This window comes from Aplosporella prunicola (assembly GCF_010093885.1).
Source record: "Aplosporella prunicola CBS 121167 unplaced genomic scaffold K452scaffold_24, whole genome shotgun sequence".
NCBI classification, from domain to species: Eukaryota; Fungi; Ascomycota; class Dothideomycetes; order Botryosphaeriales; family Aplosporellaceae; genus Aplosporella; species Aplosporella prunicola.
The window spans coordinates 421,008-448,808 of record NW_022983552.1 but is presented as its reverse complement, the minus strand read 5'-3'; the positions used below and the strand labels follow the sequence as shown (position 1 = coordinate 448,808).

The following is a 27,801-nucleotide window of genomic DNA, read 5'->3' as shown; positions in this document are numbered from 1 at the left end:
CGGTAGCAGTGGTGACAGATAGGCAGACGGCGTATTCGCTTGTGTTAACGTTGTCGATGTTGGTGTTACGCTGGTGGTGGTGTTGTTATGGTAGCGCAGTGCAGCCTGCAGCTCGGCAGACAGGCCACCAGACAGGCAGGCGAAAGCGAGCACGAGCTGCACGCGCGCGCGTCAACACGTGGGGCGGGGGGGCAGCGGCAGCCCCGCGTGCGTGAAGAATCCCAGGATGCGACCCGGCGACGAGTAGCGATTGCCGTTTGCCGTTTAACGTCTCGCTTCACACGTGGACGGCGCCTGTCACTTATAGCAGCGCCACGGTACTATTGCATGTCTAAATCCGGATATAGCCAAGGCAAGACCCTGCCCGGAACCGGGATTTCCTGGTGATAACGGACTTCTATTGCCTGCGTATCTATGTCGTCATGGATCGCGAACATCGCCCACAGCCCACAGCTGCTGCTGTTCTGCAGCCCTTCTGCCTCGCAGCACGGCACCACCACGCCGCTCACCAATGCGACGCAGTCCGTTTTCGTCAAAATACCATGCCTCTTCCTCCCCGTCCTCCCCTGGCCTCACCCCTGTGACTGCGAGTCCGCCCCGAGATCCAACTTCGCAAGCTTGGTTTTTAAGTTATCTATCACCTCACGTTGGTACGCGTACCCATCTTCCACTCTTTTCTTCGAGATCCGCTCCATGTGGAGCTCGCCTTGGAGTTCCTGGATGCGGTTTTGGTGGATGGCTTGTCTATTTATTATTTGTTCGATCCTTTGGCAGCGTTTGGTGTTGTTAAAGAGGATTTCTGTCATAAAAACGAGACTTCTATGAAGACTAGCACAGGGGGTGGTGTTGGGGGCTCCGTTGGGGGGGTGCGGCTGTTGGATCGCGTCCAGCTTGGTGCCATGGGCGTCGAGGGTGCGGACAATGGCCGCGAGAGTCTTTTGGATGTCTTGGGTAGGGTCATCCTCATCGCCGTCATCCTCCTCATCCTCCTCATCGCCACTATCAGACCCACCGTCCTCCAAACTCTCAGGCGCCTCCGGGCCCGGTACGTTCGCCGGCGCAAAACATTGACATTGGGGCCCATGTCCGCTCAAGACCCCATTGATGGGAATAGGGGTAGGACGCAATGGTGGCTGTAGCTGTGTATACGGAGGAGGGGGCCAGCGAAGTTCGAATATGATCGAAGTATTTCCTGTGGTGTTAGGCCCTGAAGACCGTTGAGACTGCCTGGTGTAGCATTTCGATGTGTTGCCTGCTGCAGTGGTGCCGCAGGGAGGGCAGAGCCCTGAGCCCCGTTTAGCGGCCTTGTAGGCGGTATCGCCGGGTTCTGAAGTCCATTGACGGCCGTTACAGCAGGTTGTGCCATCTGCTGCCCTGCCGCTAAGGATGTAGCAGTACACCGAACGAACTCGAGATGTTCGCGAAATGTGCGAAGAACCGAGGGCAAAGGCGGGCTCGGCGTCGTCTGTCGCGCATGCGGTACCGTGTCGGAGACGGTACGTTTGCGTTTATTGCTGGGCTGTGGAGCTGACATTGTATATATGATGTAAAATGAATGATAGTCGATACCGGTTCGTTTCTTGGTAAAGTGAAAGAATGGCGCCGAGGCTGCTGGCTGGCTATGTTGGATATTTCGCGTGTGATGGACGGGTGTATGGATGGATGGATGATGGAATGGTATGTAGAGTCGTCAGACAGGCGACTTGCGCCTTCCTCGCGGATAGGTCCACGCACTGCGCTTTCCATCTGTACGGATCAAGATCAGAGCGCCCCAAGAACGCAGCACCACACCACCACCACCACCACCACAAATACCAAAGCTCTTGTTTGCAGTCGTGAAGCCGGCGGCCAGCTGCGGTAAAAAAAAAAAAAAAATTGGCGATTTTCGGGCCTCAAAAGAGAAAAAAGAACTCCAAACCCACTATGGTATATAGCTAAAGAACAAACCAACCGCCCGGCCATTTTTTCCTTTTTTCGTTTTCTTTTTTCTTTCTTTACATTATCTTTCTTCGACTCTGACTTCGGTCGTCCGCACGATGCCCACACACCCGTCCTCAGGCAAAATGCCCTCGGCGCTCGTCTTCCGCGCATCCATGTCCCACTCTTTGCCCGTGCTGCTGCCGCCCACACTCACGGTCTCCTTGCCGGCGCTGCCGCCGCCGCGGTGGTGATGATGGCTGAGCAAGCCGCCGTGGTGCTCCTTGGCAGGGCCCGAGACTTCGGCGACGTAGTCGGTCTGGGTTTCCATGTGGGTGCTGGACAGGCTGGTGAGGGCGACGTTGGTGTCGTCCTGCTTGAGGTAGCCGAGGTTGTTGGTGCCGCGCTGGTAGGCGTACGTCGACGGCAGCATGTGCCGACCGTTGGTGTGCTTGGTCGTGCCGGGCTGCCCGTTGCTGGTGGTCATGGCCCGGGCGGCGTCGAAGAACCAGCTGAACAGCGGCTTGAGCGCGGGCAGCGACGCTGCCATGATGCCCACGTTGAGCTCGATGCTGTTCCATACGTTGAACGAGTCATGGCTGCATGCGGGTCGGTCGGTTAGCTTTGTTGCTCTGCCGCTGCGCTGACAGGGGTGCCCGAACTGGTGGGGACGGCCTGCGGGGTCTTTGAACTTACACTGTCCAATCCGGCTCGTTGATCACGGTGAACTGCATCACAGCTTTGACAATGGCCGCCGCGCACGCGAAATAGCCCAGGCTCAAAATGCCGACGAGCGATAGCTTGGTCCGCGTGTTGACTTGGAGTTGCCAGATGAACGGAATGGGCAACGAAGCGAAGACGACGTCGGTAACGATGTTCACGCCTTGAATGTGTCAGGGTTGAACGGCAGGTACCGGGAACTGACATGTACTTACAACTGTTGAAGAGGCCAATGTTGCGGAAGGTCATAAAGTCGAAACACTTTGCTCCGATGGAACGGTCCCATGCGCCTTGGACCGGCGTGCACTGGAATATGAGAGTCCCGGCGCAAGAGATTGTAAAAGCGATGAGGAAGACTGCATTGTGGTCAGCTATCAGCGGTGCACCATCCGGATGCAACTTTTACTCACCGATCATGCCCCAGATGACGCGAATGTGCGTTTTCCGCTGGGCCAGCCGGAGGAGGAACATTGCAAGCGATATTTTGACAAGACTAATTGCAACCATGATGAAGATGGAATGTATAAACAGCCATCTTAGAAAGTTTGAGTAGGCTTCCATGTCAGCCATCATGGCCAATGCATGTTTTCCGAGGCCGTTCTCGGTTTCCTTGACGAAGAAAACAAAGACCAAGACGCTGATTGCCTTGCACCGAGTGTTAGCGTGGGTACCAAGTGGCGGTTGAAGGTCCTTACGGTGCTGATGACCATCAGGTAGTCGTCGGGACCGAAGAAGCGGAGCATGACGGCCCGCACGTAGGTGCGCAGAAGCACGATTATGACGGCGATGGCCGTGAAGGCTCCAGTGATGGACAGGATCTCGTGAGCACGGCTGTAGTGCAAGTACTCTGGAGACAGGGAGCTGAAGTCGAAGCCCTTGACCGCCCTCGCGTGGAGGACGGGCCCGGGGGGAGGAATGGCTGGCATTGGGATCGTGTACAGTAGGCCAAGCACAGCTTGACCGCGGAAAGAGCAGAGCAGAAGGACTAAAAGTGAAAAGAGAGAAGCAAAAGCGTCGTCATGAGGTGTCGAGTGCGGAGGGAGATCCACGAAAGTCCAGAGCAGCGGGACAAGAGGCGAAAAGGGCAGGCTGATCTGCCGGACAGGGCTGGGACGGGAAAGCAAGAGGGGACATGCAGGTAGTACATAGCCAGAACCATTAGCCACCGACTCCCGAGTCAATTAAGCACGCTATGTCGCAGATTCGGGCGGACGACAAGGAGACCATCGCCCGGTGCCAGATTGGGATGGCTCCCGCAGCGGGACGAGACATGCCCATGGCCGGGGGCTTGCTACATAAACGCTGTCGCTCCTCGGCCTTTGCACATCCCGGCGGGCTAAAGCTCCGACAGCGCTGCAGGTGGTGTTTTGCAACAGGGGTCAGGCAGCCTCAGGGCTTTCAATCAGCCCAAAACATTAAGGCCCGCCGTATCAGGCGATGCTCGAGGATCTGCTTCCACGGGAGCGTTTGCTGGTCGGCCCAGTAGGCGGTGGGCGACGATTCGACCAAAGGAACGACGAAATGGGCAGGGTCAGCTGTTGATGCGTGCTATCTTGGACTTGGTCTGGGGAAAGGGTTGTTGGTGTTCTTCTCGTTTCGAAACACCGGCGCCCGTGCGCTTCGCTTGCGAGACAAACGAGAAACACCACGTTGCCTGATTCATTCAAATGAACCTCAGATCATCCTTGCTTTTTTTTTTCTTGTTCCCTTCCGCGCCTCGAATCTCGATGCTGTACTCCTACGTCCGTATCATCTCGATTCTAGCCTCCCATCGCCACCGCACCAGCGAACGCCTCCCGTCCGCTACCGTCGGCCACCCTCCGCCACCATCTTCCCTGTGACGCGTCTCCCGCCGTGCAGCTCTCGGAATATGCCTGCGCATCGGTGCCTGGCGTGCCTGGAAAAAGAAAATGCCCCCCTCCACCTGCCGACCAACACCGACTCCACAACGTCGTCCCGGGATCTAATCTCCCTGGCGTCGGGATCTTATGGCGCCACAATTTACGCCCATTGATGAACACCATTTACGTAAATTGCTGTGCGGGGACGCTCTGCGGTCGGCTGTACTCGGCAACTCCACCAAGATGCGGACGCGGCACCGCGGCACCCGAGGCCAGACCCGGGTGCTGCTTGCCCCTGTTGTTGCGACCTCCGTAGTATATCTATCTCGGGCAGTGCCCTGTGGAGTGTGGGAGAAAAAAGCAAAGGGTTCCCGCCATAACTCTCACCTGCCTGATGCGGCGGGTGCATCCACCGCGGGTCGGGGACGGCTTCCCTACTACCACCGCTCGCCGAGCCAAAGCCACCGAGGTCCAGCGCCTGGAACTCTTCACGGCGCAGGTTAAGACCTTCGTCGCCACTTCGCTCGCTTACTGCTGCTCCTTCCCGTCGCGCCGGCGCTGTCTTGATTGCGGCACGTGGATTTCTCGCTCGTTTTCTTGTCATGGTTGTACGGGTTCCACCGGTACCACCGGCACTTCGCTAGCACAGCCGTCGCCAATGCACGCCACGGACGCTCCTCGCAACGTGCTCAGCCTTTCCAGACTTTTGCCTCACTTGCTGTTCATGCAGGGATGGGTCCAGTAATACGGACGCGCTGTTCATCCTGCCTTTCAATTGGCTTGTTTTAACGTGTATCATGCCACGCACCCACCGCTTCCATCGTCTATTTCTCCATGTCCATTTAGGGACCCATTGCGTTGCTGTGCCGCCGGTTAGTGACCGCCCGTTCATGTGCAGAATAGGAGACGTCGAACGCAACAAATAGATTGCTGCCGCCGCCCTTCCTTGTACTGTACCACCACAGCCCACCCCCAAGTCTGGTCAACTCCCAATTCACCATGCGTTCATTCGGAATTGCGGCCGTCGCGGCCGCCTTGTTCGACGCCTCCAATGCCGCTGCTATTAAGACGTCGCTCACTCTCGAGACGGACCTGCTGGCTGCCTCTTCCTACGCCAACCTGGGCGCGTACGTCCTGACGAACGGGCCCTTTTCGAAAGACTGCAGCCTGGAAAACGCAGCAGTCCGTAAAGAATGGTGCGTCATATGCTTCAAGCCTTGGTGGCCTAGCCCTTTCTGACCTTTCGTCACAGGAGCAACCTCTCGACCGCCGAGAAGAAGGATTACATTCGTGCGGTCCAGTGCATCAGCACAAAGCCTGGACTCACCTCCAAGAAGATTGCCCCCGGTGTCCGGTCCCGGTATGACGACTTTGTGGCAACTCATATTAACCAGACGTTGTCGATCCATGGCACGGTACGTTCATCTAAAAATGACCCAATTGCCACCACCAATGACGCTGACCTTCGTACGTAGGGCAACTTCTTGGCATGGCACCGCTACTTCACGTGGGCGTACGAGCAGGCCCTTCGTGATGAGTGCGGTTACCAAGGCTACCAGCCTGTAAGTTGACACGGATCACCGCCATCACTTCCCGAAGCTGACATGACTGCAGTACTGGAACTGGGGAAAATATGCCCAGGACCCCATCAACTCACCGCTCTTCGACGGTAGCGACACCAGCATAGGTGGCAACGGCGTGTACGAGAAGCACGAGCCCATTTGTAAGTCCCTGCCTGACGCCTTGACCCTCGCGTGCAGCCTTATCGTTGCAGCCTTACTGACAGTATCACGTAGACGTGCCCATGGCCGCAACGCCATATGTCACGGTCCCCCCCGCCAACGGTGGCGGGTGCGTGAAGGAGGGGCCGTTCGCCAACTTCACCGTGCGGCTGGGCCCCGTGTCGCCAGCATGGACGGGCCTGTCGACGAACCCGCAAACGGACGGCTTGGGCTACAACCCGCGATGCCTGCGACGCGACATCAACTCGTACCCGTCATCAGGGTGGACGAAAGACAACGACACGGCGTCGCTGATCAACGACTACGACGACCTGTACTGGTTCCAGACGCGCATGCAGGGCGACTTCCCCAACGGCTTCCTGGGCGTGCACACGGGCGGTCACATGACGCTGAACGGCGACCCGGGCGGCGACCTGTTCACCTCGCCCGGCGACCCGGCCTTCTACCTGCACCACGCGCAGATTGACCGCGTGTGGTGGATGTGGCAGAACCAGAACCCGGGTGAGCGCACGTACAAGGTCAGCAGCACCATCACGTCGCAGAATCTACCCCCGAGCAGAAACGCTACCCTCGACGATTTGATCGATTTGGGCGTTAATAAGGGCGCGATTACTATTAAGGACGCGTTGAGCACTGTTGCTGGGCCGTTTTGCTATATTTATGCTTAGGGGGTTGACGTAATCGTAAAAGTTGGTATTGGATCTATGATTGTTTTTTTGGTTGGGTTGGCGTGGTAGAGGTACGCAGTACGTATATACAGTAATGTTTTTCCTGTAATGTCTTGCATGGGCTGTTGCTGTGCTTGCATGCTTGTGCTTGATGTGAAGTCAAACAGCGTCGTGCTCTTTGCCTGTTGTGTTCTTTGCTTTTGTGGCAGTGATGCACCACCGCTGCGGATGCGGCCTGGAGGGAGGTAGGGGTTAACAAAAACCACTCACGGTCCTCCTCCTCTCCCACCACAGCACGAGAACCCGCACAGGCAGGGCTTGCGCTAACGCAACTCGTGTTCGAAATTACAGAATGCGGTATAAGGGCGGTACTACACTTAGTCTTAGTCTTACTGACTTGCTAGGTCAGGGTACGTACTGCGACTGCCTACTTCATCAGGTGAGGATCTACACCGTGCAGTGGAGTGCGTGGTTATTATTGCGCACTACTGGTGGTGCTTGTTATTTCGTGCTATTGATCGTTGTCATTGTTGTCATCGTTGTCATCGGAGGCAGCAGCAGCAGCAGCAGCAGCAGCAGCAGCAGCAGCAGCAGCAGCAGCAGCAGCAACCAAGCGCAGCCGCACAGCTTCTTAGCTGAGTGCGTGAGGCGCGCCCAGGTGAGCTGGAACACTGTTCATGAACAATGACAGCGTTTGATTTGTCCTTCGACCTTGGGCGTGGCGTCTCGTAGTATCTTAAGAGTAGGGTTTGCCAGGATGGATTTAAATAGTTAGGCGTGGAAGCTGCCGCTGGATGGTTGAGGTGCTGGCTTGGGTGGATGGCGTGGAGAGGTAGAGGAGGAGGGTGGAAGGGGTAGTAGGGTTGTGTGCTTGTTGGTCTTGGGTGGGTGTTTGCTAGGTGGTTGCTGGGGCGTGGCAAGGGCTGTTTACGCAATGTGCTAGCCGGTTGAGCGCGGGTTGGGTGGTTTGGATTTGGCGGTTAGGTGGGGGAGGGAGAGCTTTTAGGCGTATAGTTTATGGTTTGGGGTGATGGAGGTGGGAGTGGATGTTGTGTTTGTGGTGTTGTGGCTGAGGATTCAGTGAGCGAGGTAATGGTTTACTGTTTATTTTCTCGTGGGGTTTTCTTCGTGCCTGCTCGGCGCTGTATTCCCAGCGAGAGTTGAGGTTAGTGTGTAGTGGAAGGTAGTAGAATATTCGGTTTCGATGACTTGCCCGTCCGTGTGGCGGTAGTAGAAGTTTTGCGAAGCTATATATATCTATAGTTAGGTTTATTAGAAAGGGTAAGAGATGAATATTCTTTTAGGAGAGGAATTTATACTGTCACTTGTTAATAGGAATGCCTTATTCATCACTGACGGTTTCCCTTCGAGTAGCGAATATCGCCTCACCAATTATAGTCTTCATAGACGGATTTGGTCTATATCGCAATATGTACCGTTGGGCGTGGGTGGCGCCCTTGAAGCTGTCAGATTAAAAACGAAATACAAGTGCAAACTTCAAACCTACCCGCACACCAGCGCACACAACCACTACCCACCCCCGCTACCGCTGCCGCTGCAATACACCACCAACGCGTCACAACACCCACCACTATCAGCAGCACCATCACTATCACCTACACCCACACACACCATCCCTTCAAACACTCCGCAAGCAAGCGCAACGGCCATAAGAGATTGAGACCACACGCACATGCTCGTATACGTGGAGGCAACTGCCCTGTGTGCTTGTAGTACGCGCTATCAGTGTCTAGCTAGAGCGTTGTTGCTTTGAAGAGCTTTTACGGCGCCGTTGCAGTCAGTATTTACTATTATAGGGTATAATACTATATACGCGCGCCGCTGTTGCTGCTGTAGCCCCTCTCTCTTTTCTCCGTTTTAGTGGAGCTGGTAAAGCCAGCTGACCAACCAGTCAGTTAATCAGCCGTCTATCCGCCGTCTCCAGACTTTGGAGTGTTATAACTAATAAACACGTTGGTAGGAAGCGAGTATTACGTAGTCCGTCCCGCATCGGCATGCCCGCCGCGGGAGGAAATAGAGTTACGCAAGTGCGTGCGTGCGTGCGTGCGTGCGTGGAAGCGTGCGTATATAAGCAAGGGGCAAGAGAGAGAGAGAGAAAGGCAGTGGCGAGAGGAATCAAAGAAGACCGAGCGCGAAGAAAGAGAGAAGAGATACAGAAACCGAATACCCCAAAAAGCCTCAACAGACAACAATTCAATCCCTATTAGCGCAAACACCGTCCTAACACCATCGTAGAAAAGTAAGGTAGAAAACCACCTCCCCTACCCGCTTAGAAACAAACACAACTAAGAAACCATGCCAGCCTCAACACGCAGCAAGGAGCCTGCCATTTCCCCTCCCATACACAACACACAACCCCACCACCCACCACCTCAGCGCAGTCTACAAAGGAAGGAAGTGTTCTAGTCCAATCGCGCCGTGCACGCCCCGCTATCTTAATCTATGAACTTGACCCGCTCACTGCAGTACTGCACACACTGCGCTGTAGCCTGCTGTTGCTGCCGCACACACATACCCCACGCACCCTCCCCCCTCCCTCGCCTCCATCCACACACCATACAACCTCTGTCTCTACAACCCCTCCCCAACCAACAACCACCACGCAAGCACACAAAGAAGCAAGCACGCAAGCAAGCACACGCAACGCACGCACCGTACCTGCATATTCGAATGAAACCGCGGCATTTCCAAATCTTGGAATTAGGCCATGCGTTTACAGGGTGGAAGTAAGGCATGTAGTAGGGAAGAGGGAGGTGTCGCATATGCAAGCTTGAATAGAAGGGCGTTTGCGTTTAGCTGGGCACTGAGCTGGGCGCTGGAGCGGAGTCCGTGGTATGTATGCATGTATGCTCCTGGTCTGAGGGAGGGAGAAAGACAGATGAGAGAGATGGGGAAGAGGTACGGTGTGGGAATAATGCGTCGTGGGAATAATGCTTTTCAGGAAATAGAATCGCAGACTCATAACAGCGTCGGCTCCACCTCCAGCGGCGCCCTCCCCTCCCTCTCCTCGCGCTCCACCTCCTCGTCCACCTCATCGCCCAGCTCCTCAATCGGAAACGTCAGAATAGCCGCAATATCGCCCAAGCCCTCGAGGCGCTTGCCGCTCTCATGCGCCGAGCTCAGGACTCTAACCTCGCCGCCCTCGACCTCTCTGACACGGTCCACAAGCTTCACCCATCTTCGGCGCACGCCCACGTCTTGCGAGCGGAACAGCGCGTTCGAGATAAGCAGGACGCCGCCGCCGCGGCCGACGGCGCCCTTCTCGACCGCGCGCTCGACCTCGCGCGGCCCGTACCACGCGCGCCCGTCGTCCGCTCGCAGCAACGCCATGAACTTGTCCATCAGCTGCGTTTCGCGCGCGTATTTCGTGTCGCTGAGGCGCGCGAGCACGGCGGGGGACTTGAGCACTTCGGCGAGCGCGTGCACGTGGCCCGAGGAGGAGTGCGCGATCAGGATGGATGGCACCAGCGCTTGCAGCGGCTTGTTGCCGCTGCTGAGCGCGTGCGCTTTGATGTACGACTGGAAGCTGCTAGCGGTGAAGCCGGGGGATGCGAGCAGGAGCGGCTTTTGTGCGCTCAGGTCGAGTTGGCGTAGCAGCGTGCTGAGCACGGTGGAGAAGTAGCGTTCGAGGGCCTGTGCCGTGTGCGTGTGTGTTAGCTGCCGGGAACGCCTTGCGTGGTGTTGCTGGTGCAGACGTGTCCAAAGCTAGGTACGCACCTTCTCGTGGTCGCTGGTCCCGCCGCGCCGTTTCCTGGGGATGGCGACCTCGACGCGCTGGCGCAGAATCGTTTGATGCTCGGTAATAAGGCAGATATTGGCCAAGCCCTCCTGCATAACGACAGCCCACGTCTCAGCGCGCTTGGTGGGATCCGTCGCCTCCTTGAGCATGTCGATAGCAATGCTGTCCCAGCCGTCGGCCTTTTCGAGCGTGAAGTTGCGCTGCAGCTCCAGGTCGAGCGTGTGCGCCTGGCCCAGCCCCACGAACTCGTTCTCCGCCGCCACCTGCCCCATGACATGCAGCTGGCCGCCGGCGGCGTCGAAGTCGCTGCCCGTGACGCGGATCGAGAGGGTCGTGTGCACGCGCTTCGACGACGTCGCGCCTGTCGCTGAGGCTGTCGTCACTTTGCGCACGGCGCTCGCCCGCAGCACGTCGTGTGGCCGGATCAGGTTGTAGGCGTGCCACATGTCTTCGGGCTCTTCCGGGAGCAGGGTCGCGGTGCCGGCACCGGTGCGCCGGTCTATGGATTGCTTGATTAGACGCATGGTTGGCTGTGGTGGTGTAGGTGGTTGTGGGAGAGAATTGGTGGTTTGGAGGTGACGTTGTTGGCTCGAGCGGGCCGCGGTGGCGGGGCAGCTCTCTTCTCTGACGTCCATCCTCGCATTCTTCTTCCATCATGTCTTGATACTTGTCTCTAGCTCTGATATTGGACCTTGCCAGAAGACCACACTGAGCATAATCGTAGCAGCTAAGTGAGCAGTTTCGATTATGAGTGTTGGGCTTTTTGCTCAGTAAAAGGCCATGTCTCATTGGCCAGCTTGGATTATGTCTATTTATTCTGCTTTTATCTCTATCAATCCTACCTATATCCTACTGGTACCGCTGTCCGTCGTTGCTGCTGCGGAGGTGCCGGTGCCGAATGCCTGGGGAGTGGCTGCCTGGGGAATGCGGGGCTGCGGAGTGGGTGTGGCTTGCTTGCTTGCTTGCTTGCTTGCTTCCTTGCTGGTGCTGCTGCTTGTGGTGTCATGTGATGCCGCCGATGGCGGTGATGGTGGTGGATCTGCTAGACTGCTGGCTGACGTGTGTGTTTTAGTAAGGGGTTGACTTTGTGAGGGATTGCTTAGAGGCGTTGGGGTTGCGTGCGCGTTAGGTTTGGGATAGACTGGGACTTGGCTTTTCGATGGTTTGTTAGAGCCGAGAATATGAGAAGGCTTGGACGCTATAGTTTGTCTTGCCCGTTTGCTCCCCGTCACCAATATAGATACGTATCAACCAGTCAATGCAGAAGCTGAAGAGGCTCAGAGAGTGATACATAATTAACGAATGAACATATACACATCTATGCTTCCGTTCGCCAATACCAGGATATAGAACAACGTACCACACGCACTGTACACCCTCTCACCGCAATCAAGTGCTCCGCCCCGGCTCCACGAGCCGGACTCTCCTCCCACCAGCCCCAGCGCCTGGGCCCTCATCCCGACCGACTCCCCTCCCCACCACCACGCCCTCATGCACCGTCTCGGCCCTCTCTCTCCCACGCTCCCTCCCCGCTCCAAACGCGCCGCCCCCGCTCGCGCGCCCCCCGCCAGCACCACCAACACCACCAACTCCGCCCAACCCGATGCGCGCGCGCGCCCGAGCCGACGCCTCTGCCACAGCGCGGGACTCGCCGACGCGGCGGCCGTCGTCGCGCACGCGGCCCTTCTCGCGCTCCGCCTTCGCCCGCCGCAGCTGCTCGAGCCGCTCGTCGCGCCGCGGCCCCGCCACGCAGTCACATGTGCACCCCTCGGCCGGGCACACGCCGCCGTTCTGCCCCGTGTCGCCGTGCCATGCCCGGAGACATGTCGTATGCGCGCAATGGCCGCAGATCGGGCAGCTGGTGTAGAGGGTTGGGTGTGCGGGCGGCTCGTCGATCGCCGGATGCCCGGCTGCCGAGCGCCCCCTGGGACGGAGACGTGGCTCCGCCGCGTGGGGGATCGTGACTTCGACTGTGCTGGGTCCCGCTTGAAGCGCGGAGACGGAGACGTCAGATGGCGTGTGGCTATGGGCATTGACCCGGTTGCCGCTGCGCAGTGTTGCTGAGCGCGGGATGCTGATGCTACCTTGGCCCTGTTCGGCGGCGCCTCGCTGATGGCCACGCACTCGAGACTTGCTCTTGCGCTTCTTCAACGTCGGTGCCATTTCTGGAGGCGGATATACACTCCAGCAAATGGGACAGGGTGCTTGACGGCCTTTGCAGTTTTCGCACACCATCTTGTCGGCAGGATTGTTGATGGGGTTCTTGCATTTCGTACACCTAAAGCCAATTTGCGTCTCTTGCAATGCCTGCTCGTACACGGCTGGATAACTAGGATAGGAGACACGGCGGAGGAAGGCTGCCGTGTTGAACAAACCTAGCGAGAGCAACTGGTTGTGATAGGCTAGCAGGACAGACTCTACTTGGAACGGGTTGATTCCCGTACGGGTCAATGGTATCAAATGACTGTTCAGGATCGCGCGAATCTGTGGCGGGGTCATGTTAATCGTAGCCATGTGATCTGCATAGGCATTCAGGACTGATGTCGTTAGTGGTTGCGGCAGTGGATGTGTATGCGGTAGAAATTCAGTCGTGAGAAGCACAATGTTCGCCACTGTTTGCGCATCAGAAAGAACTCTGGTGTGGTAGTCCATAAGCCAACGGAGCATGTCGATGAGAACAATCGGAGTGTCAGTTTCACTGTCCACATCCTCGTGTTTTAAAACGTAGTCAGACACGATGAGATTCTCGTTGTCTATCTCTGACGTTTCAATGTATCCTGGTGCACTGAAAGCCTCGTGAGGCAGGGAGATTGGCGGTGGGTGTCTAGGAGAAGCAACGGCCGAAGGCCTGTCGGGTACAATGGTACCACTCGCCTCCATCATGTCCAGGTTGCTCAAGTTCGTCGCGTCACTCAAGGAAAGCTCCGAAAAGCTGTTTTGGGTGCTTGCATGCGTGCTTGAGTACGCGTCGGACTCTGAGCTGGAGTTGCGTAACAACAGGTTGTGTCTACGCAATGTTTCAATATCATGCGCAGCCCTGCTCTGTTCAGAGCTCGAACCGAAGTTGTCAATATCCGAAATGGCGACGGGCGGCTGCGGTATCAGTCCCGACCTGTTCGTGTGTTCGTTGGCAATTCCGGCGTCTGGCATCGAATCATCAAAGTTGATGCGAGGCGGGCCCCCCTGGTACAAGTTAGCGGTGTCAACGTGGTACTGGTGGTACAACCATGAAGACTGGCTAGCGTGGCCTCGCAAAATTTAGCCGAGCAAGGTGATGGCAGCCAGGTACGTACCTTATGCAAGTCAGCAGCGGTTCCGCCCAGCGAACCCATGTTAGCGCCCGGTGGCCTGCCGGGGCCGCCAAAGCTCGAGACGTCTGGCACGCTACCCCCCACCTCCCAGCCCTCCTGCAAGGACTCCGCATTCTGCGCGTGCGACGGGGATCTGCCGCTAGCGAAAGAGCCTGGAACCGATAGTCCGTGCGAATCCGTCGACGCGGAAAACATGGCGAAGCTTTCCTGAGAATTATGCCGGTCAAAATTGGGCCGCGTGGCAGCAATGCCAGACCCGTCAAACGGCTCCAGGCTCAACGGTATGCGAGGCGGCGCTCGATAGCTGCTGACCATGGCTCGACGGTCTTCCAGATCGCTCGCCGAATAGTGCCATGATTGGCTCGAGATAGTAGGCCGCCTTGCCCGTGGCCCCGGGTCCGCCAGCGGCAGGGCTTTATTGTTAGCGTGTGATTGTGCACCTACAGCTGCCGGCGGCAGGGCAAGGGCTTCGTCGTGGTCTGGGTCTGGAAGCGGTGCATGGCCGACGTGGACTGGTGCTTGAGCCTGATTTATTGGCCTCGCAATCGGTGTAGCGACATTCGATGTGCTATCGGGCATGTGCGCACTTTCATGTCCGTCGGCTCCATGAATGGCCCGCACTGCAGGATTGGGTAGCCCCAGCTGCTCGTGATCTTTTTCTCTTTTCTCCATCAGCATATTCTTCTCTGCAAGCTGCAATGGCTTCGTCGGACTAGCGGGGTTCTGCTCCAAGCGCCGCTTCCTATTGGCTAGGGCCCGTCGTTGCACTGCATCTGACACGGTTTGACCGACCACCTTCCACGAGTTTGCCAATCGATGGTTGCCAGCTTTCTGGGCATACTCCGCATTGGCGTCGAATGCTCTCTGGAGTTCCTGGAACGACTGGACGGTGGGAGGATCGTCCAGCGCCATCCACTTGTACTTTTGCGCGAGGAAAGTAAAGAGCGCAGTGTTCAGAGATCCAGGCACACCACCTCTGAGAGCCACCTGGTTTGGCGTGAAGGAATGTTTTTGATTAGCCAAAGAATCACTCAAGAACATCATCTTTGCTGCGTGGTCCGACGTTGGCGGGGTGCTGCTGATTGATTTTGTGGAACGGTTGCTGGCCGTTCGGCCATGGTGCCGCTTGAAAGATGAACTGAGGAAACTGTCATCGATGCTGTCATCTGCAGAGCTGCGCGGAAGGCTGTTCTTCTCAGAAGCCCCCATTTTACCGCGCCCACCAGTGGTGTAGGTCCCGTTGGAACCGTACTCCACGCCCGAGGTCCTGCGACTGTACCTTTTCTGCGAAAAGGCACTCAATTCTCCGCTTGAAGACACCGCAAAAGCAGACATGTTCCGTCTGTCCACGATCTTTGGCGCGAAATGCACGTCTGACTGCGTGAAAACGCCCTCGCGACCCACGGTCCAAAGCAGGTCACGCGAGCGCCAGAGCAGGTCTGTAGGCGCCGTGTTGTAGAGAGAAATCTCCCTGAAGGGCAAAGAAGGCCGCCTGAAGTCCCATACGTGGACGAGCGGATGATCACGGTCATATGAGGTTGCCAGATGCGTGCATTGCCACACTCCCTGCTCATTAGATTCAGCGGACCAGAAAGGCGGCCTCCAGCTAGCGTTGAAGACAGGGAAAGGGGTGCGTATGACCCATGCTGGCTTCTGCCTGCGAATTTCAGACGAAAAGTCCCAGATTCTCACGGATTTGTCCGCGCTGGCGCTGGCCAGATGTTTGCCATCGGGATGCCAATCAATAGCGTAGCACGTCTTGTCATGGGCGTTGATCTTGAGCTTCGGCGCCCGGTTCATGCGGTAATCCCACCGCTGAATGACGCCGTTCTCGGTGCCAAAAGCAAACTCGACGCCGTCTGTGGGGGACCATTTGACATCCCGGATACCTTCGCTCAGACCGGAGTATTTGTCCCGGCTGGGGCAGGACATGATGTCCTTTTTCATGTCACGCAGATCCCAGAGGCGGACGGTGGCGTCACGGCTGGCCGAAAGAAGCAGGTAGCCTTGGTGCGGGTTGAAGGCCAGCTTGTGAACCTGGCGGTGATGCTCATGCAGCTGGGCCAGCTCTACGCCCGTGCGATTGAGATCGTACAGGACCACCTTGCCGTTTGTGGCGGCCGTGGCGATGTGGGAGCTGTAGTTGCCATGGGACCATTTCACGTCGTGAATCTCCAGCGTGTCGCGGTGGCGGGTGGGGGTGTGGGCGCCGGTGGCCGAGTGGTGCGAGGCATAGTTGATGATGGCGGCGCGCAGGTTGGTCTCCTCGGCGCATTTGGTGCCGTCGATGCGGAGGGTCTTGAGGATGTCGCGGCCGGCGAGGATGGCATGGGTGCGGTCGTGGTTGACATGGAGGGCAGTGATCTCCAGGCCCGTCTTGTGGCTGGCATCCTGCGAGGAGAGCGAGGTCAGGCTGTCGCAGTCGGTCGTCAGCACGACGCGCGGGACAGGTGTCATTGCCAGCTCAACTACTCACCCTGGAATCCGGGGCGGCAGTATGCGGGCGGGATCGGTGGGCAGGGCCTGGGCGCTGGGGGGCCGCGAGCCGTAGGTACTGAAGGATTGGGCGACAAATCTAGTAAAGGCATTCCTGGCCGTCGTCTTCTGGGGTGGCAGCGGCGGCGCGGGCGGCGGCGGCGCGGGAGGCCCGTCTAATGAGGCCGGTCGTCGGGGGAGGTCAGCCGCCATGGCTCATCGACGTGTTCCTGCAGCACATGTTCTTGCGGTGAGGGACGCATGCGGCGGCGGCTCATCCGTTTCGCTGCGGCGCGTCGGGTGACATTGGCAATGGTGTTGCAGCAGCGGATATGCGATGGGCGGGCAGTCTTAGCGCGTCGCGCGCCCAGATCTCTGGACGTCTGCGGCCTGCCTGAGAGAGTCCACAAAAAGCGCCGCCACCACGGCAGCCCACCACCACGACAGCCGCCTCTCCCTCCTTCCCGCCCATCTTCTCTCACCCACCCCTGTTGGCCGCCGCTGTCATGCCCCTCTGACACCGTCAACTCGATCAATCCATCCCATCATGTCCGCTCTACGCTCGCTCCCCCACAACCGCGACACGCGCAAGCTGCTGCTGTACCTGCACTATGCCTACCCCATCGTCCTGCTCGTCTTCTTCCTTGCTGCCTTTACCGCCCGCAGCATACGGGCCTCCCGCTCTAATAGTAATTCTAATGGCGACGACCCCGACGACACCCCGCTAGGCCCCGGAGGCAAGGCTCTGCCCAAGCGGACGCCCCCGCGCTGCAAGCCCGAAGTCAAGAACGACCTGGTCGACCTGCCCCGCGGCAAGAAGCTCCTCTTCGAGTGGCTCTCCGTCTTCGTCGCCCTCACCTTCGTCGCAAATTCCATCAACGTCATCGTCCACGCCCTCTACAGCCGCAAGGACAATTGGTGGTGCGGCCAGTCCGTCGTCGTATGCTCGCCCTCCCTCAATCCTCCAATTGCCTCTCGCTGACCTCAATTCCTCCCCGCAGATCTACCTGGTCGGCTCCTTCTTCGTTTACACCCTGCTCATAATCTCCATCATCGACACCAAGCCCGCGCCCAACGCCTCTCATCAGGCCACATGGGTCTTCGGCCTGCTGTTAGAGCTGGCTCTCCTGGGCGCGTCGCTCGTCCTGTACACGCACAAGCACCGCGAGCCCCGCACCGGCCACGATGGCAGAGGCAAACTCCGGTACAACATGACCGAGTGGGAAATCACCGAGGTGGTCATAGACCTCGTGCGCATACTTTTGTTGGGAACGTTGATTGGCTTCTACGTCGTCTTCGTGACGCGGCGTCAACCGAAGAACAGCTCGGAGGAGACCGACGGCCCCAGCGAGACGACGGGGCTCCTGGCTGCTGGCACCACCGAGAACGGCCATGCCAATGGCAACGGCACCACGCACTACGGTTCTGCGCCTACCGGCGGCAAACACAGGCACACTGAGGGAGCGCCTGCTGGCTGGAGCCGGCCCGACACGGTGCCTTCGAGGAGCTGGTGGGAGTATCTCAGGGGATACTCGGTTTTCTTTCCTTACCTCTGGCCGTCCAAGGACCGCAAGCTCCAGATCATCGTCGTCGCCTGTTTCTTGATTGTCGTCCTTCAAAGAGCCGTCTTTGTACTGGTACCGTACCAGGTAGGAGTCATCACTAACAAGCTTTCCGGCGATAAAGGCCCCGTCACGATGCCGTGGAAGCATATTTGCCTCTATATTTTCTACCGACTGCTCCAAGGGAGCAACGGCCTTCTCGGCGCCGCACGATCGACACTGTGGATCCCGATCGGACAGTATTCCTATCGTGAACTTTCCGTTGCCGCGTTCGAGCATGTGCATGGCCTGAGCTTGGATTTTCACCTCGGGAAGAAAACCGGGGAGGTCCTCTCGGCTCTTGGCAAAGGCAGCTCGATCAACACGTTCCTGGAGCAGGTCACGTTCCAGGTCGTGCCCATGCTGGTCGATCTGTGTGTTGCAATTGCATTCTTCCTCATCTACTTTGACGCATATTACGCGCTAGTCGTGGCCGTCGTCACGTTCTGGTATGTGTATCTCACCATACGCATGGCCCAGTGGCGGGCCGAAATCAGGCGCCAGATGGTAAACGCCGACCGAGAGGAAGATGCCGTCAAGTAAGTTTGAGCTTGCAGTGGTGATTTGTGAATGAGAAACTAACAGCACAAGAAATGACTCGATGGTTTCGTACGAGACCGTCAAGTACTTCAATGCCGAAGCCTACGAATTCAACCGCTACCGGCAGGCGGTCGACAAGTATCAAAAGGCAGAGTATAAGGTCTTGTTCTCGCTGAACCTGATGAACGTCACGCAGAACCTGGTCTTCATGCTTGGTTTGATGGTTGCCTGCTTCCTTGCGGCGTATGAAGTCACGACCGGCCAGAGCAAGGTCGGACATTTTGTCACTCTGCTCACTTACATGGCCCAGTTGCAAGGGCCGCTGAATTTCTTTGGCACGTTCTACCGGATGATCCAATCGGCCATGATCAACTCGGAGCGGATGCTCGAATTGTTCAAGGAACAACCTACTGTAGTGGACAGGCCTGGCGTGAAGACGCTGCCGTCATGCGAAGGTGACATTCGTTTCAACGACGTCAAGTTTTCTTACGACGAGCGCAAGCCTGCGCTCCAAGGGCTCGACTTCCACTGCGCGCCCGGCACGACGACCGCTTTCGTCGGAGAATCGGGAGGCGGAAAGTCGACAGTGTTCCGCATGCTCTTCCGCTTCTACAACATCCAATCGGGCAGCATCCAGGTCGACGGACACGATGTCGAAGACGTCAGCATTGACTCCCTGCGGCGGCACATTGGCGTCGTGCCGCAAGACACTGTTCTCTTCAACGAGACGCTCATGTACAATCTCAAGTACGCCAACCCGAACGCGTCCGACGAGGATGTGTTCGCGGCGTGTCGCGCGGCGAGCATCCACGACAAGATCCTAGGCTTCCCCGACGGCTACAACACCAAGGTGGGCGAGCGGGGCCTGCGGTTGTCAGGCGGCGAGAAGCAGCGGGTGGCGATTGCGCGGACGATCCTGAAGGATCCGCGCATCATCATGCTGGACGAGGCGACAGCGGCGCTAGACACGGAGACGGAGCAGCACATTCAGGAGGCGCTAACGACGCTGGCGAAGGGGCGCACGATGCTGGTGATAGCGCACCGGCTGAGCACGATCACGCGGGCAGACCAGATCCTCGTGCTGCACGAGGGGCGGGTGGCGGAGCGCGGGACGCACGACGAGCTGCTGGTGCGCAAGGGCCGCTACGCAGGCATGTGGAAGAAGCAGGTGCGGGCGCAGCGGGCGGCCGAGGAGGCGCGTGTGCTCAAGGACAAGGCGGAGCGGCTGCGTCGCGAGACCAAGGACGGGTCGGGCGTCGCTGAGGGCGAGGGCAGCGCGAGCCAGAGCGAGGACGAGAAGGAGCGGAAGCGGCGCGAGCAGGCGGGAGAGCTGCAGCAGCAACCGCCGCCGCCGCCATCGATGAGAGATTTCGGTGGGCCGGCTGGTGGCAGTAGTGGCGCGGCGCAGAAGTAGTAGGTGCTGCTGATGATGCGGTTATTGTTGTTGTCGCTGCTGCTACTGCTGCTGTTGCTGCTGCGTCTGTTTTCGTCCTTCGGACCGAGAATTTTTTTCGACATTGCAAAAAGAGTTTTCTCAGTAGATATGTAGCCGATACGACGGGCGGCGGCTGATGCGGCGAGCGAGAGCGAGGACAACCCGGACGAGAGGGAGAGCGAAGAGGGCGAGCGCGGTCGATGATACATACACGCACGCACGCACGCACTGCTCGATCTTTCCATTCATCCATCCATCCATTTATCCATCCAGCCAGCCAGTTATCTGATTGGTCTTTCGCTCATTCGCTCGCTCGCTTGCTTGCTTGCTCGGCATGGCATGGCATGGCATGGCACGGCATCTGTTATTGCATGGCACACTATGGCATCACCGCCGAGGACGAAGATATGAATTTGCATTTTGTTTCTTCTTTTTGTTTATTTTGTTTCTGTCATTACGTCGTCGTCATTGTTTGTTCCATGTCTTGTCATCGTCATCATCATCACCACCATCATCGTCATCGTTGTTAGTACAGTTGTTGGGTTCTGAGATACGGTAATTAGTCGGTCTTCTTTCTTTTTCGTCGTTTTCTGTCCGTCTGTCTCTGTCTCGATTGATTTTGGGTTTGCTTGCTTGATTGCTTGTTGGTGCTGTGGCAGTTTGTCTGCGCCGCGGTGCGCTGTGCATGGTACGTACATACCTACCTAGGTAGGTAGGTAGGGTAGGGAGGGAGGAGGTCGGCGAGTGCAGGCAGCAAGCAGGTGACGACGATGGCGTCGGGTCGCCTTGCTGTCGGCACTCATAGGCACCTACCTACGTACGTATTGCAGAGCGAGCGCGTGGGGATCGTTCCTTTCCATTGGGGCTTGTATGGGAGGTGACTTTTCGTGCTGGGGTTGGGGCTGCATATATACGTGTTCTGGGCTGGTTTTGGGGCTCTGTTGGGCTTGGTTTGGTTTGGTTTGGTTTGGGTTTGACGTCTTGGTCGCTTTGTTTTTTTTTTTTTTTTTTTTTTTTTTTTTTTTTTTTTTTTTTTTTTTTTTTTGCAGAAATAAAAAAAAAACAAAAAACAAAAAAAAAATAACTGCTGTGTTAACACAGCAGGCCCTCACTTTACTGGCCTTTTTTGTTAAGTGAAGCGAATGGTTTTATTAGGTTTAATGATAAATTTAAAGATGCTGGGCGTATATTATGGATTATTGTTAGCAAAACTCACCATTAGTCGTTGAACGTTCTTACTACTTTTTTTTTTATTTTTTTTTTTTATTTTTTTTTATTTATTTATTTATTTCGTCTCGCATCTTGCTCTTTTTATGCACGCGCATGCATAACGGTGCTCTTCCTATTCCTCTTCGTGGTCGTCTTCCTCTTTCCTCATGCTCAACATCGTTTTCCAGAACGAAAAAAAGGGACGAGCGCGCTTGTTGGGCTTGTGAGGTTGGTTGGGTTTGCGTGGTTTGCCTTTCTTTGGGGAGGGCATCAAGGCGGGCGCGTCAAAACGGTGCGGAAAGTGCAAGAGCAACAAAAATAAAAATAAAAAATAAAAAAAATCGAATAGTCGGGGCTGAAAAAACGTCGATGGTATAAAAAATGGTGGGGTTGGGTTCTTTTTCTCGTTTTCTCTTTTGTCGTAATCATGTGCGTGTGAGGGGGCTGTGTAATGAAGGGGCTTTTGGGGAAGTGGTGCGGTGGGATGGGATAGGCAGTGATGGAGCGAGCATGCATGTACGGTCTTTCTTTTTCCTTGTTTCCTCTTTCTTTCTGTTTTGGGGCTTGGATTGCACTGCAAGGCATGGCATCTTCTCTCGTTTTGGGTTTGCTTTGCTTGCTTGCTTGCTTGCTTGCGTGGAGAGAGTGTTTCTGCATAGGATCGTTCTTTCCTTTCTCTCTCGTTTTTCGATGTCTCGTTCGTTGCCTGGCGGCTCCATGCATTTAAGGGTTGGGAAAACGGGCTACGTGCGTGGGACGTGGTATAGGTGTTGTGTAGATTGGGATTGGATGGGGGAAATGGAACCGAACGGAACGGAATGGATGGATTAAAGCAGTTGGTGTCTGCGTGCGGTCGTGGCTGACAGATACAGATCTCACTCCGTGTGTGTACATGCGAACGCATTTCCCTCTGCACGCACACACATACACACATATACTACATATAGCTTCGTTCATCTACCCACCCTTCCATCCGTACATACACATGCACACACGCAGCCCAAGACCCCGACCCAGCAGCGCGGAACGTGTGCCCAACGGCGTCGCAGCGTTCCTGTGCCGCGGAAGCGGGTGCGTAGCGCGTGGGCGTGGGATCGGTGGGATCGGTGGGTGCGTGGTGCTGGTGTGCGGCGCAGTGGTGTGGGCGTGGGAGAGAGGGGGGTGACTGTGACGGAGTGGCGGGTGGGTGAAACGCGTGCGTGCGGTGCGGTGCGGTGCGTGACGGACGGGACGGGTCGTCGTCGTCCCGTCTGTCGGTCGGTCGGCCGTGCAGGCGGGTGAGCGACTGACCGGACCGTCGCGGTGGCCTGGGTGTGTAGGTTGCTGGTGCGTGAGATGCTGGGGTTTGGAGTCTCACCACCACCACACTGATCTCTGTGCCCCCACGCGCCCGTCCGTCTCGTCCATCGTCTGTCGGTCTGTCTGTCTCACGCACACCCCTCCCCCCTCTCCTACCCACACACACACAACGACGACCAAAACAGCCCACACACGCGAGTCATACACGCACCCACAGCCCCACCTCCCATAGCCCAAGCCGTCGTTCCGCAAATAATCGCCCGCCGATGGGACAGGGATAGCGGCATCGAGCGGGCCAGAAAATCCCTCCACTGCGCTGGTGCGGTCGCCTGCGGGAGGTTGTGCGGTCGATGAACGGGAACCCCAGATGCCCCGGTCCGGTCGCTTGGGTTCGTTCGTGACTACCTACTGCGTCGTCGCGCACCCGGTTCTGTCTTCTTCTGTCTGAGTTTGCGCGCTCGTTCGTTCGTCCGTTCGTTCGTTTGGCTTTGGGGGCTTTTTGACTGCCGTGTGGACTACCTAGGTGTCTAGGTGCCTTACTGCGCCTGCATCCATACACTCCCACTGCTCGCCGCCGTGCCGTATCCAGGCTTTCGGGAACCGTGTGTAGCGCGCGCCTCCACCTACAGTACCTACTGCAGCCGCTCGGAGATTTCTTGCGCTGTGGTGACTGACGGTTGTTGCTGAGAGAGAGAGAGAGACGGTACCTACTCCTAGTAAGGTACATAGCCTTGCTGTACGCCTGCCTGCCGGCTTACATACCTACCACGTAAGGTACCTACCTTACCTACCTACGCTTTTCCAGCACGCCCGCGCGCCCGTTGTTTTCGCCGTTCGTCTTCTTGTCTCTGGGTCGGTTGGCCTGTCTGCCTCGCTCTCTCTGCTGCTGCTGCTATCCGTCGTCTCCTGCTCCGCCGCGGGCGCTACAACTACTGTACCTACCTAGACCATGGCATCGCAAGTAAGCTTCCCCTCCCCACCCCTCTCTTTCCTCTCTCTTTCTTTCCCTCCTGCCTAGGTCGGGTGCTTACCTAGGTACTTGCCTCTTGCAACCCACCACCACTACCTACACCTATCCCTCCTCATCCACCCCTCCCTCCCTCGCACAAACAAACACAACCACGCTCTTCCCTCCTCTATCCCCCGTCACACACACACACATACACTAACCCCACCCCACCCACAGAAACAGCACGCAGTGCCCGCGCCCGTCACCGCCACCGATGACGACGACCACACGAGCATCACCACCACTGTCGGCGGTGACGCCAACGATTCCACCGCCGCTGACGACGCCCGCTCTATCGACTCCTGCGAGGATGCACGCACGTTTAGCTCGTGAGTTTTTCTTTTTTGGTTTGCTTTTTTGCTTGCTTTTTTGTATTGCTGGCTCGCGTACGAGTGTACGCCTATTGGCATGCACGAATGCCTGCACGCATGCATGCATGCAAGCGCGCATGTCGACGCGCTGCCTACATACGTTGCCACGCTTTACCACGCGTGCGGCCGGTGCAGGCGGTGCGGGCGGCCCGTCTGCGCGAGCTGCATTGTTTGTCTAGGTGCTTGTTGCTTCTGTTGGGACGAAGGAGCTAATGCAGCCAGAGGGCGCGGACCGTAGCGTCTAGTGTTACGACGTATCGGTATGAGAATGGGCGGCGGTATCATGCTTATAGTGAGTTTTATTTTTATTTTTTTCTGCGGTCGGTTTGTTTGGTTGTTTTCGTCTCCGCGCGAGTATTCGGTGTTTTATTTTTTGCTTTTACTTCTTCGACAAAATCGGGTGTGGGTGATGGTTGTGGTGGCTGTGAGGGGAGAGGAGAGAGAGAGAGACACACCTGTAAATGTGCACAGGAACACGCGCTGACGCAGGCGTTTTCGCTTCTTCCTAGAGGACGGCGCGTACTACCAGCCCAACGACGACAAGCAAGCCAGCGCCGGGACGATAGAGTGAGTAGCAAAGGTGCGCAAGACGGCCTCGCAAGCACTGACACGCGCCCGCAGACACCACCTCTGGCTGCTCACACTGCGGGACGCGCTCTTCCTGGCGCCGCTGGAGAACCCGCAACGGGTGCTGGACGTGGGGACCGGGACCGGTCTCTGGGCAGTCGACATGGCGGACCGGTACCCAGCCGTCGAAGTAATCGGGACGGACCTCTCACCAACGCAGGTCCCGTTCGCGCCGCCCAATGTCCGCTTCGAGATAGACGACTGCTGCTCCGAGTGGACGTACCCGGCCAACAGCTTCGACCTGATCCACGTGCGCGGCTTGGTGGGCAGCGTCGCCAACTGGCCCGCGTTTTACGCAGAGTGCATGCGCCATTTGCAGCCTGGGTTGGGCTATCTCGAGCAGTTGGAGTTTGACGTCCGCTTTGAGAGCGAGCCGGACGACGAGGCGGATAAGGCGCTTTTCGATCGCTTGGGGGACTTGTTTGTCGAGGCGGGCGTGCGCATGGAGAAGTCGTTTAAGATTGCGGAGAATATGCGCGCGAGGATCGAGGAGGCCGGTGAGTTGTTGTTGTCTTGCTTTTTTTTCTTTGCTTTGTTTTTCTGGTCGTTTCGTTTTCTCTTCCTCCCCCGACTATTTAATCCCTACTACTGCCGGCAAACAGAACCGACAGACTGACTCCCACCTCACAGGCTTCGTCGACGTCGTCGAGCGCCGCTTCATGTGGCCCATCGGGACGTGGCACGCGGACGAGCGGCTCAAGGAAATCGGCCACTGGAACATGCGCAACTGGGAGAATGGCATGGAGGGGTGGATCCTGGCGCTGTTGACTAGGACACTGGGCGTGAGTTGCTGCCTTTTCCTCTCCCCCTTTTTTCACTTTTCCCTACCCACTTCCCTTTCCTACCCACCTGCGACGCAGTGTTTTGCCCCGCTTGTCTCGGTTACTGGACTAATGCTCGCTCCCCCTTGCTCGTGCAGTGGTCGTACGACGACGTCCAGCTCTATGAAGCAAGACTCTTGAAGGCGCTGCGTGAGCGCAATGTGCGTGTTAGGCATTACGTGTGAGTTGCGCCTCTTGAGGATTTCTTTCAAACTGTTGTTACCTGTTGTTGTTGTTGTTGTTGTCGGCGCCGTCATTGTATGCGGGCTAATTCTCTGGTTTGGCGGGTTGCAGCCATGTCGTGCATGCGCGGAAACCGGCGTCAGCGGGGCCGTAGGAGCGGTAAAGTAGTGTGTGTGGGAGAGGGTGGGTGTGGTGGAAAGAGGTGGGGTGTAAGAAAAGATGTGCAAGCACGGCAGTAGGTGCGACGAGAGGTACAATGCGCCATGTATGTACTGTACTGTACTTGGTACGGAGCCGAGAGGTGCGCTGGGACGATGCGTGTGTATGTATGTATGGCTTGTCGTTGCGTGTGTCTACGTCTGCGGAGATGGCATTGCGGGTGGTTGTGTGTACCGTACCTATCGATATGTCGACGTCGCGCGCACGGTGCGTGGCTATCTATTTCTATTTCTTCTTCTCCCCTTCCCTCCTTCTTCTTCATAGGTACCTATGCGTGCGTGCGTCCTCATTCACAACAAGTCAAGTCAAGTCCATCAAAACAACACAACGTCTTGAAAGTGACAATCAACAAGTACACGTCTTACAAGTATCGAGGGTATGGTTAGCCGCTGTCTATCTAAGTACCTATCTATAAATATAAAAAATATTAACGTCTGTCTGTATTCTCCTTCTTTTTTTTATTTCTATTTCTTTTGTTTTTTTCTCTTATCCTTCTTTTATTCCTACTAATTCTTTAACTAAGTATTTTGTATAGAGGAAAACGCAAACGATTGCGCTAGTGCGTGGTCAAGCGGGCATGGGAGTGTAGTGTATGAAAAATCCGGGGAGAGAGGGAAACAGATAGATAGATATATATATATATAAAACTAAGATACTAAGTCTATATGTATCGATCTATATAAAGCTAAGGCTGTCTATCTGCACCGTCTAATCCTCCCCCCTTCCCCCCTCCCCCCTCCTCCTCCCAGGCACGTACGTACGTACTACAGTCTACGCGCACAGGACCTCTCCTCCTTCTAATCAATCAACCCTCCCTCCCCACGCCCACGCCCCAAACGCCGCACCCCGGCAGCCCCACAGGCGGCAGCAGGGCCGGCCGAAAAAGCCCGCGCTCCAGCGCCCTCATCGTCGCGAAATAGCGCGCGGAGGCGGTGGCCAGGAGCGCGGGGACGAGGGGCGTGGCGCTGGCGTTCGGTGGTGCGTTTTCCTGCGAGAGCTTCTTTTGCTGGTGGCGTTGGTGCTGTTGTTCTTGTGGTGGTGGTCATGGTTGTTGAGCGGAAAGTAGCCCCACGAGAGCGAGCTGCTTGAACCGCTCGACGGCTATGCCCAGCGCGACGAACCCGAGCCCCGTGCGCAGCCAGGCGAGGAAGGTCCGCTCCGAGGCGAGGTGGTCGCGCGCGACCGAGCCCGTATTCTTGAGGGGCTAGGGGCGGAGCGTCTATCGGAGGCGGGCCAGGATGTGGGCCACGGCTTTTTTATTTTATTTTTATTTTATTTTTATTTTTTGTTTTTTGTTTTGTTGTTTTGGGTTCGGTTGGGTTGTGCGGTGTAAGACGTGTACGAGGTGGTGTTGCGTTGATGGTTTTTTTTTGGTGTTTGTGTTTGTGATGTTGGTGGTGGTTTTTGTGCTCGTGACACATGCGGTGACGCAGTTTGATGCTTGCTTGCTTGGTGCTGCCCGGCTGCTAAGGTCATGCGCTAGCCGTGTTGGGTAAGTGCGCGTTGGGTGTTACTGACTTTTTGATGTGTTGTGAGTAGTCCTTGACTACGGATCCGTAGTAGTTTTCTTTCGTACGTTAGGGCGTTTTTTAATGACGATAGCCTTATTACTTTCGTATTATACTAGTAATACGAGACGGTATAGAACAAGATAGCTCTTTATATCTACCTTAATAGTTAAGAGCTATAGGGCCGATTATATATAGATATAATCTATTAGTAGTAGCGGTAATAGTATTAAGTATATAAAACTATATAGCTAAGTGTAGGAACCTTTAATATTTATATATAATATCTTTACTCGCTAATAACAATAACGTTCTCCCTCAGCTATATAGAGAAGAAGTTAAGAAGTATAAACTATAAATAATAAATAATAAGCGTTACTCTTATAGCACCTTAGAAACACGATTTCTATTACGATTAGTATATAAAATTCCCTATAGCTATATATAAAACTTAATTCTTATAGAAACAGATTTATATATAAATAACTTAGCTCCTTTCGAGATAGATGTATATTTATTCATCTAATGATTATCTAAAATAGAGA

General features: G+C 56.2%; 12 protein-coding genes across 12 annotated transcripts; 7 read left to right on the top strand and 5 right to left on the bottom strand.

Moving 5' to 3' along the window:
* The first annotated feature begins 379 nt into the window (after positions 1–379).
* On the top strand, positions 380–1,102 carry K452DRAFT_92498 (uncharacterized protein). The gene has a single exon (XM_033547319.1). The coding sequence runs from the start codon at positions 415–417 to the stop codon at positions 823–825; it is 411 nt and encodes a 136-aa protein (XP_033394061.1). The 5' UTR covers positions 380–414; the 3' UTR covers positions 826–1,102.
* K452DRAFT_301293 (uncharacterized protein) lies at positions 822–1,139 on the top strand (the record flags this gene model as incomplete). The annotated part of the gene is made up of 1 exon (XM_033542427.1): positions 822–1,139. The coding sequence occupies one exon, from the start codon at positions 822–824 to the stop codon at positions 1,137–1,139; it is 318 nt and encodes a 105-aa protein (XP_033394060.1).
* An 860-nt stretch (positions 1,140–1,999) lies between these two features.
* K452DRAFT_311699 (uncharacterized protein) lies at positions 2,000–3,563 on the bottom strand (the record flags this gene model as incomplete). The annotated part of the gene is made up of 5 exons (XM_033543451.1): positions 2,000–2,516; positions 2,614–2,800; positions 2,853–2,993; positions 3,048–3,282; positions 3,333–3,563. 5 exons carry the CDS (start codon positions 3,561–3,563, stop codon positions 2,000–2,002), a joined length of 1,311 nt encoding a protein of 436 aa, XP_033394059.1.
* Positions 3,564–5,477: 1,914 nt separating this feature from the next.
* On the top strand, positions 5,478–6,953 carry K452DRAFT_321298 (uncharacterized protein; the record flags this gene model as incomplete). The annotated part of the gene is made up of 5 exons (XM_033544384.1): positions 5,478–5,674; positions 5,731–5,893; positions 5,954–6,040; positions 6,093–6,201; positions 6,275–6,953. 5 exons carry the CDS (start codon positions 5,478–5,480, stop codon positions 6,886–6,888), a joined length of 1,170 nt encoding a protein of 389 aa, XP_033394058.1. The 3' UTR covers positions 6,889–6,953.
* A 2,796-nt stretch (positions 6,954–9,749) lies between these two features.
* Positions 9,750–11,223, bottom strand: K452DRAFT_321297 (uncharacterized protein). Its single transcript, XM_033544383.1, has 2 exons — positions 10,627–11,223; positions 9,750–10,542 (listed from the first exon to the last, which is right to left on the bottom strand). The coding sequence occupies exons 1-2, from the start codon at positions 11,170–11,172 to the stop codon at positions 9,868–9,870; spliced, it is 1,221 nt and encodes a 406-aa protein (XP_033394057.1). The 5' UTR covers positions 11,173–11,223; the 3' UTR covers positions 9,750–9,867.
* A 61-nt stretch (positions 11,224–11,284) lies between these two features.
* K452DRAFT_92304 (uncharacterized protein) lies at positions 11,285–11,884 on the top strand. Its single transcript, XM_033547318.1, has one exon. The coding sequence runs from the start codon at positions 11,429–11,431 to the stop codon at positions 11,729–11,731; it is 303 nt and encodes a 100-aa protein (XP_033394056.1). The 5' UTR covers positions 11,285–11,428; the 3' UTR covers positions 11,732–11,884.
* A 153-nt stretch (positions 11,885–12,037) lies between these two features.
* K452DRAFT_311695 (uncharacterized protein) lies at positions 12,038–16,416 on the bottom strand (the record flags this gene model as incomplete). The annotated part of the gene is made up of 2 exons (XM_033543450.1): positions 12,038–13,831; positions 13,942–16,416. 2 exons carry the CDS (start codon positions 16,414–16,416, stop codon positions 12,038–12,040), a joined length of 4,269 nt encoding a protein of 1,422 aa, XP_033394055.1.
* Positions 16,417–16,981: 565 nt separating this feature from the next.
* On the top strand, positions 16,982–19,989 carry K452DRAFT_234434 (uncharacterized protein; the record flags this gene model as incomplete). The annotated part of the gene is made up of 3 exons (XM_033537367.1): positions 16,982–17,374; positions 17,436–18,574; positions 18,627–19,989. The coding sequence occupies 3 exons, from the start codon at positions 16,982–16,984 to the stop codon at positions 19,987–19,989; spliced, it is 2,895 nt and encodes a 964-aa protein (XP_033394054.1).
* A 486-nt stretch (positions 19,990–20,475) lies between these two features.
* Positions 20,476–20,870, bottom strand: K452DRAFT_311693 (uncharacterized protein; the record flags this gene model as incomplete). The annotated part of the gene is made up of 3 exons (XM_033543449.1): positions 20,476–20,689; positions 20,711–20,799; positions 20,832–20,870. The coding sequence occupies 3 exons, from the start codon at positions 20,868–20,870 to the stop codon at positions 20,476–20,478; spliced, it is 342 nt and encodes a 113-aa protein (XP_033394053.1).
* Positions 20,871–21,249: 379 nt separating this feature from the next.
* K452DRAFT_92297 (uncharacterized protein) lies at positions 21,250–22,426 on the bottom strand. The gene has a single exon (XM_033547316.1). It carries the CDS (start codon positions 22,151–22,153, stop codon positions 21,353–21,355), a length of 801 nt encoding a protein of 266 aa, XP_033394052.1. The 5' UTR covers positions 22,154–22,426; the 3' UTR covers positions 21,250–21,352.
* A 1,549-nt stretch (positions 22,427–23,975) lies between these two features.
* On the top strand, positions 23,976–25,531 carry K452DRAFT_328879 (uncharacterized protein; the record flags this gene model as incomplete). The annotated part of the gene is made up of 6 exons (XM_033545015.1): positions 23,976–24,067; positions 24,123–24,190; positions 24,408–24,465; positions 24,520–25,022; positions 25,156–25,307; positions 25,445–25,531. 6 exons carry the CDS (start codon positions 23,976–23,978, stop codon positions 25,529–25,531), a joined length of 960 nt encoding a protein of 319 aa, XP_033394051.1.
* Positions 25,532–25,741: 210 nt separating this feature from the next.
* K452DRAFT_290924 (uncharacterized protein) lies at positions 25,742–26,408 on the top strand. Its single transcript, XM_033541081.1, has one exon. It carries the CDS (start codon positions 25,862–25,864, stop codon positions 26,132–26,134), a length of 273 nt encoding a protein of 90 aa, XP_033394050.1. The 5' UTR covers positions 25,742–25,861; the 3' UTR covers positions 26,135–26,408.
* Positions 26,409–27,801: the final 1,393 nt, after the last annotated feature.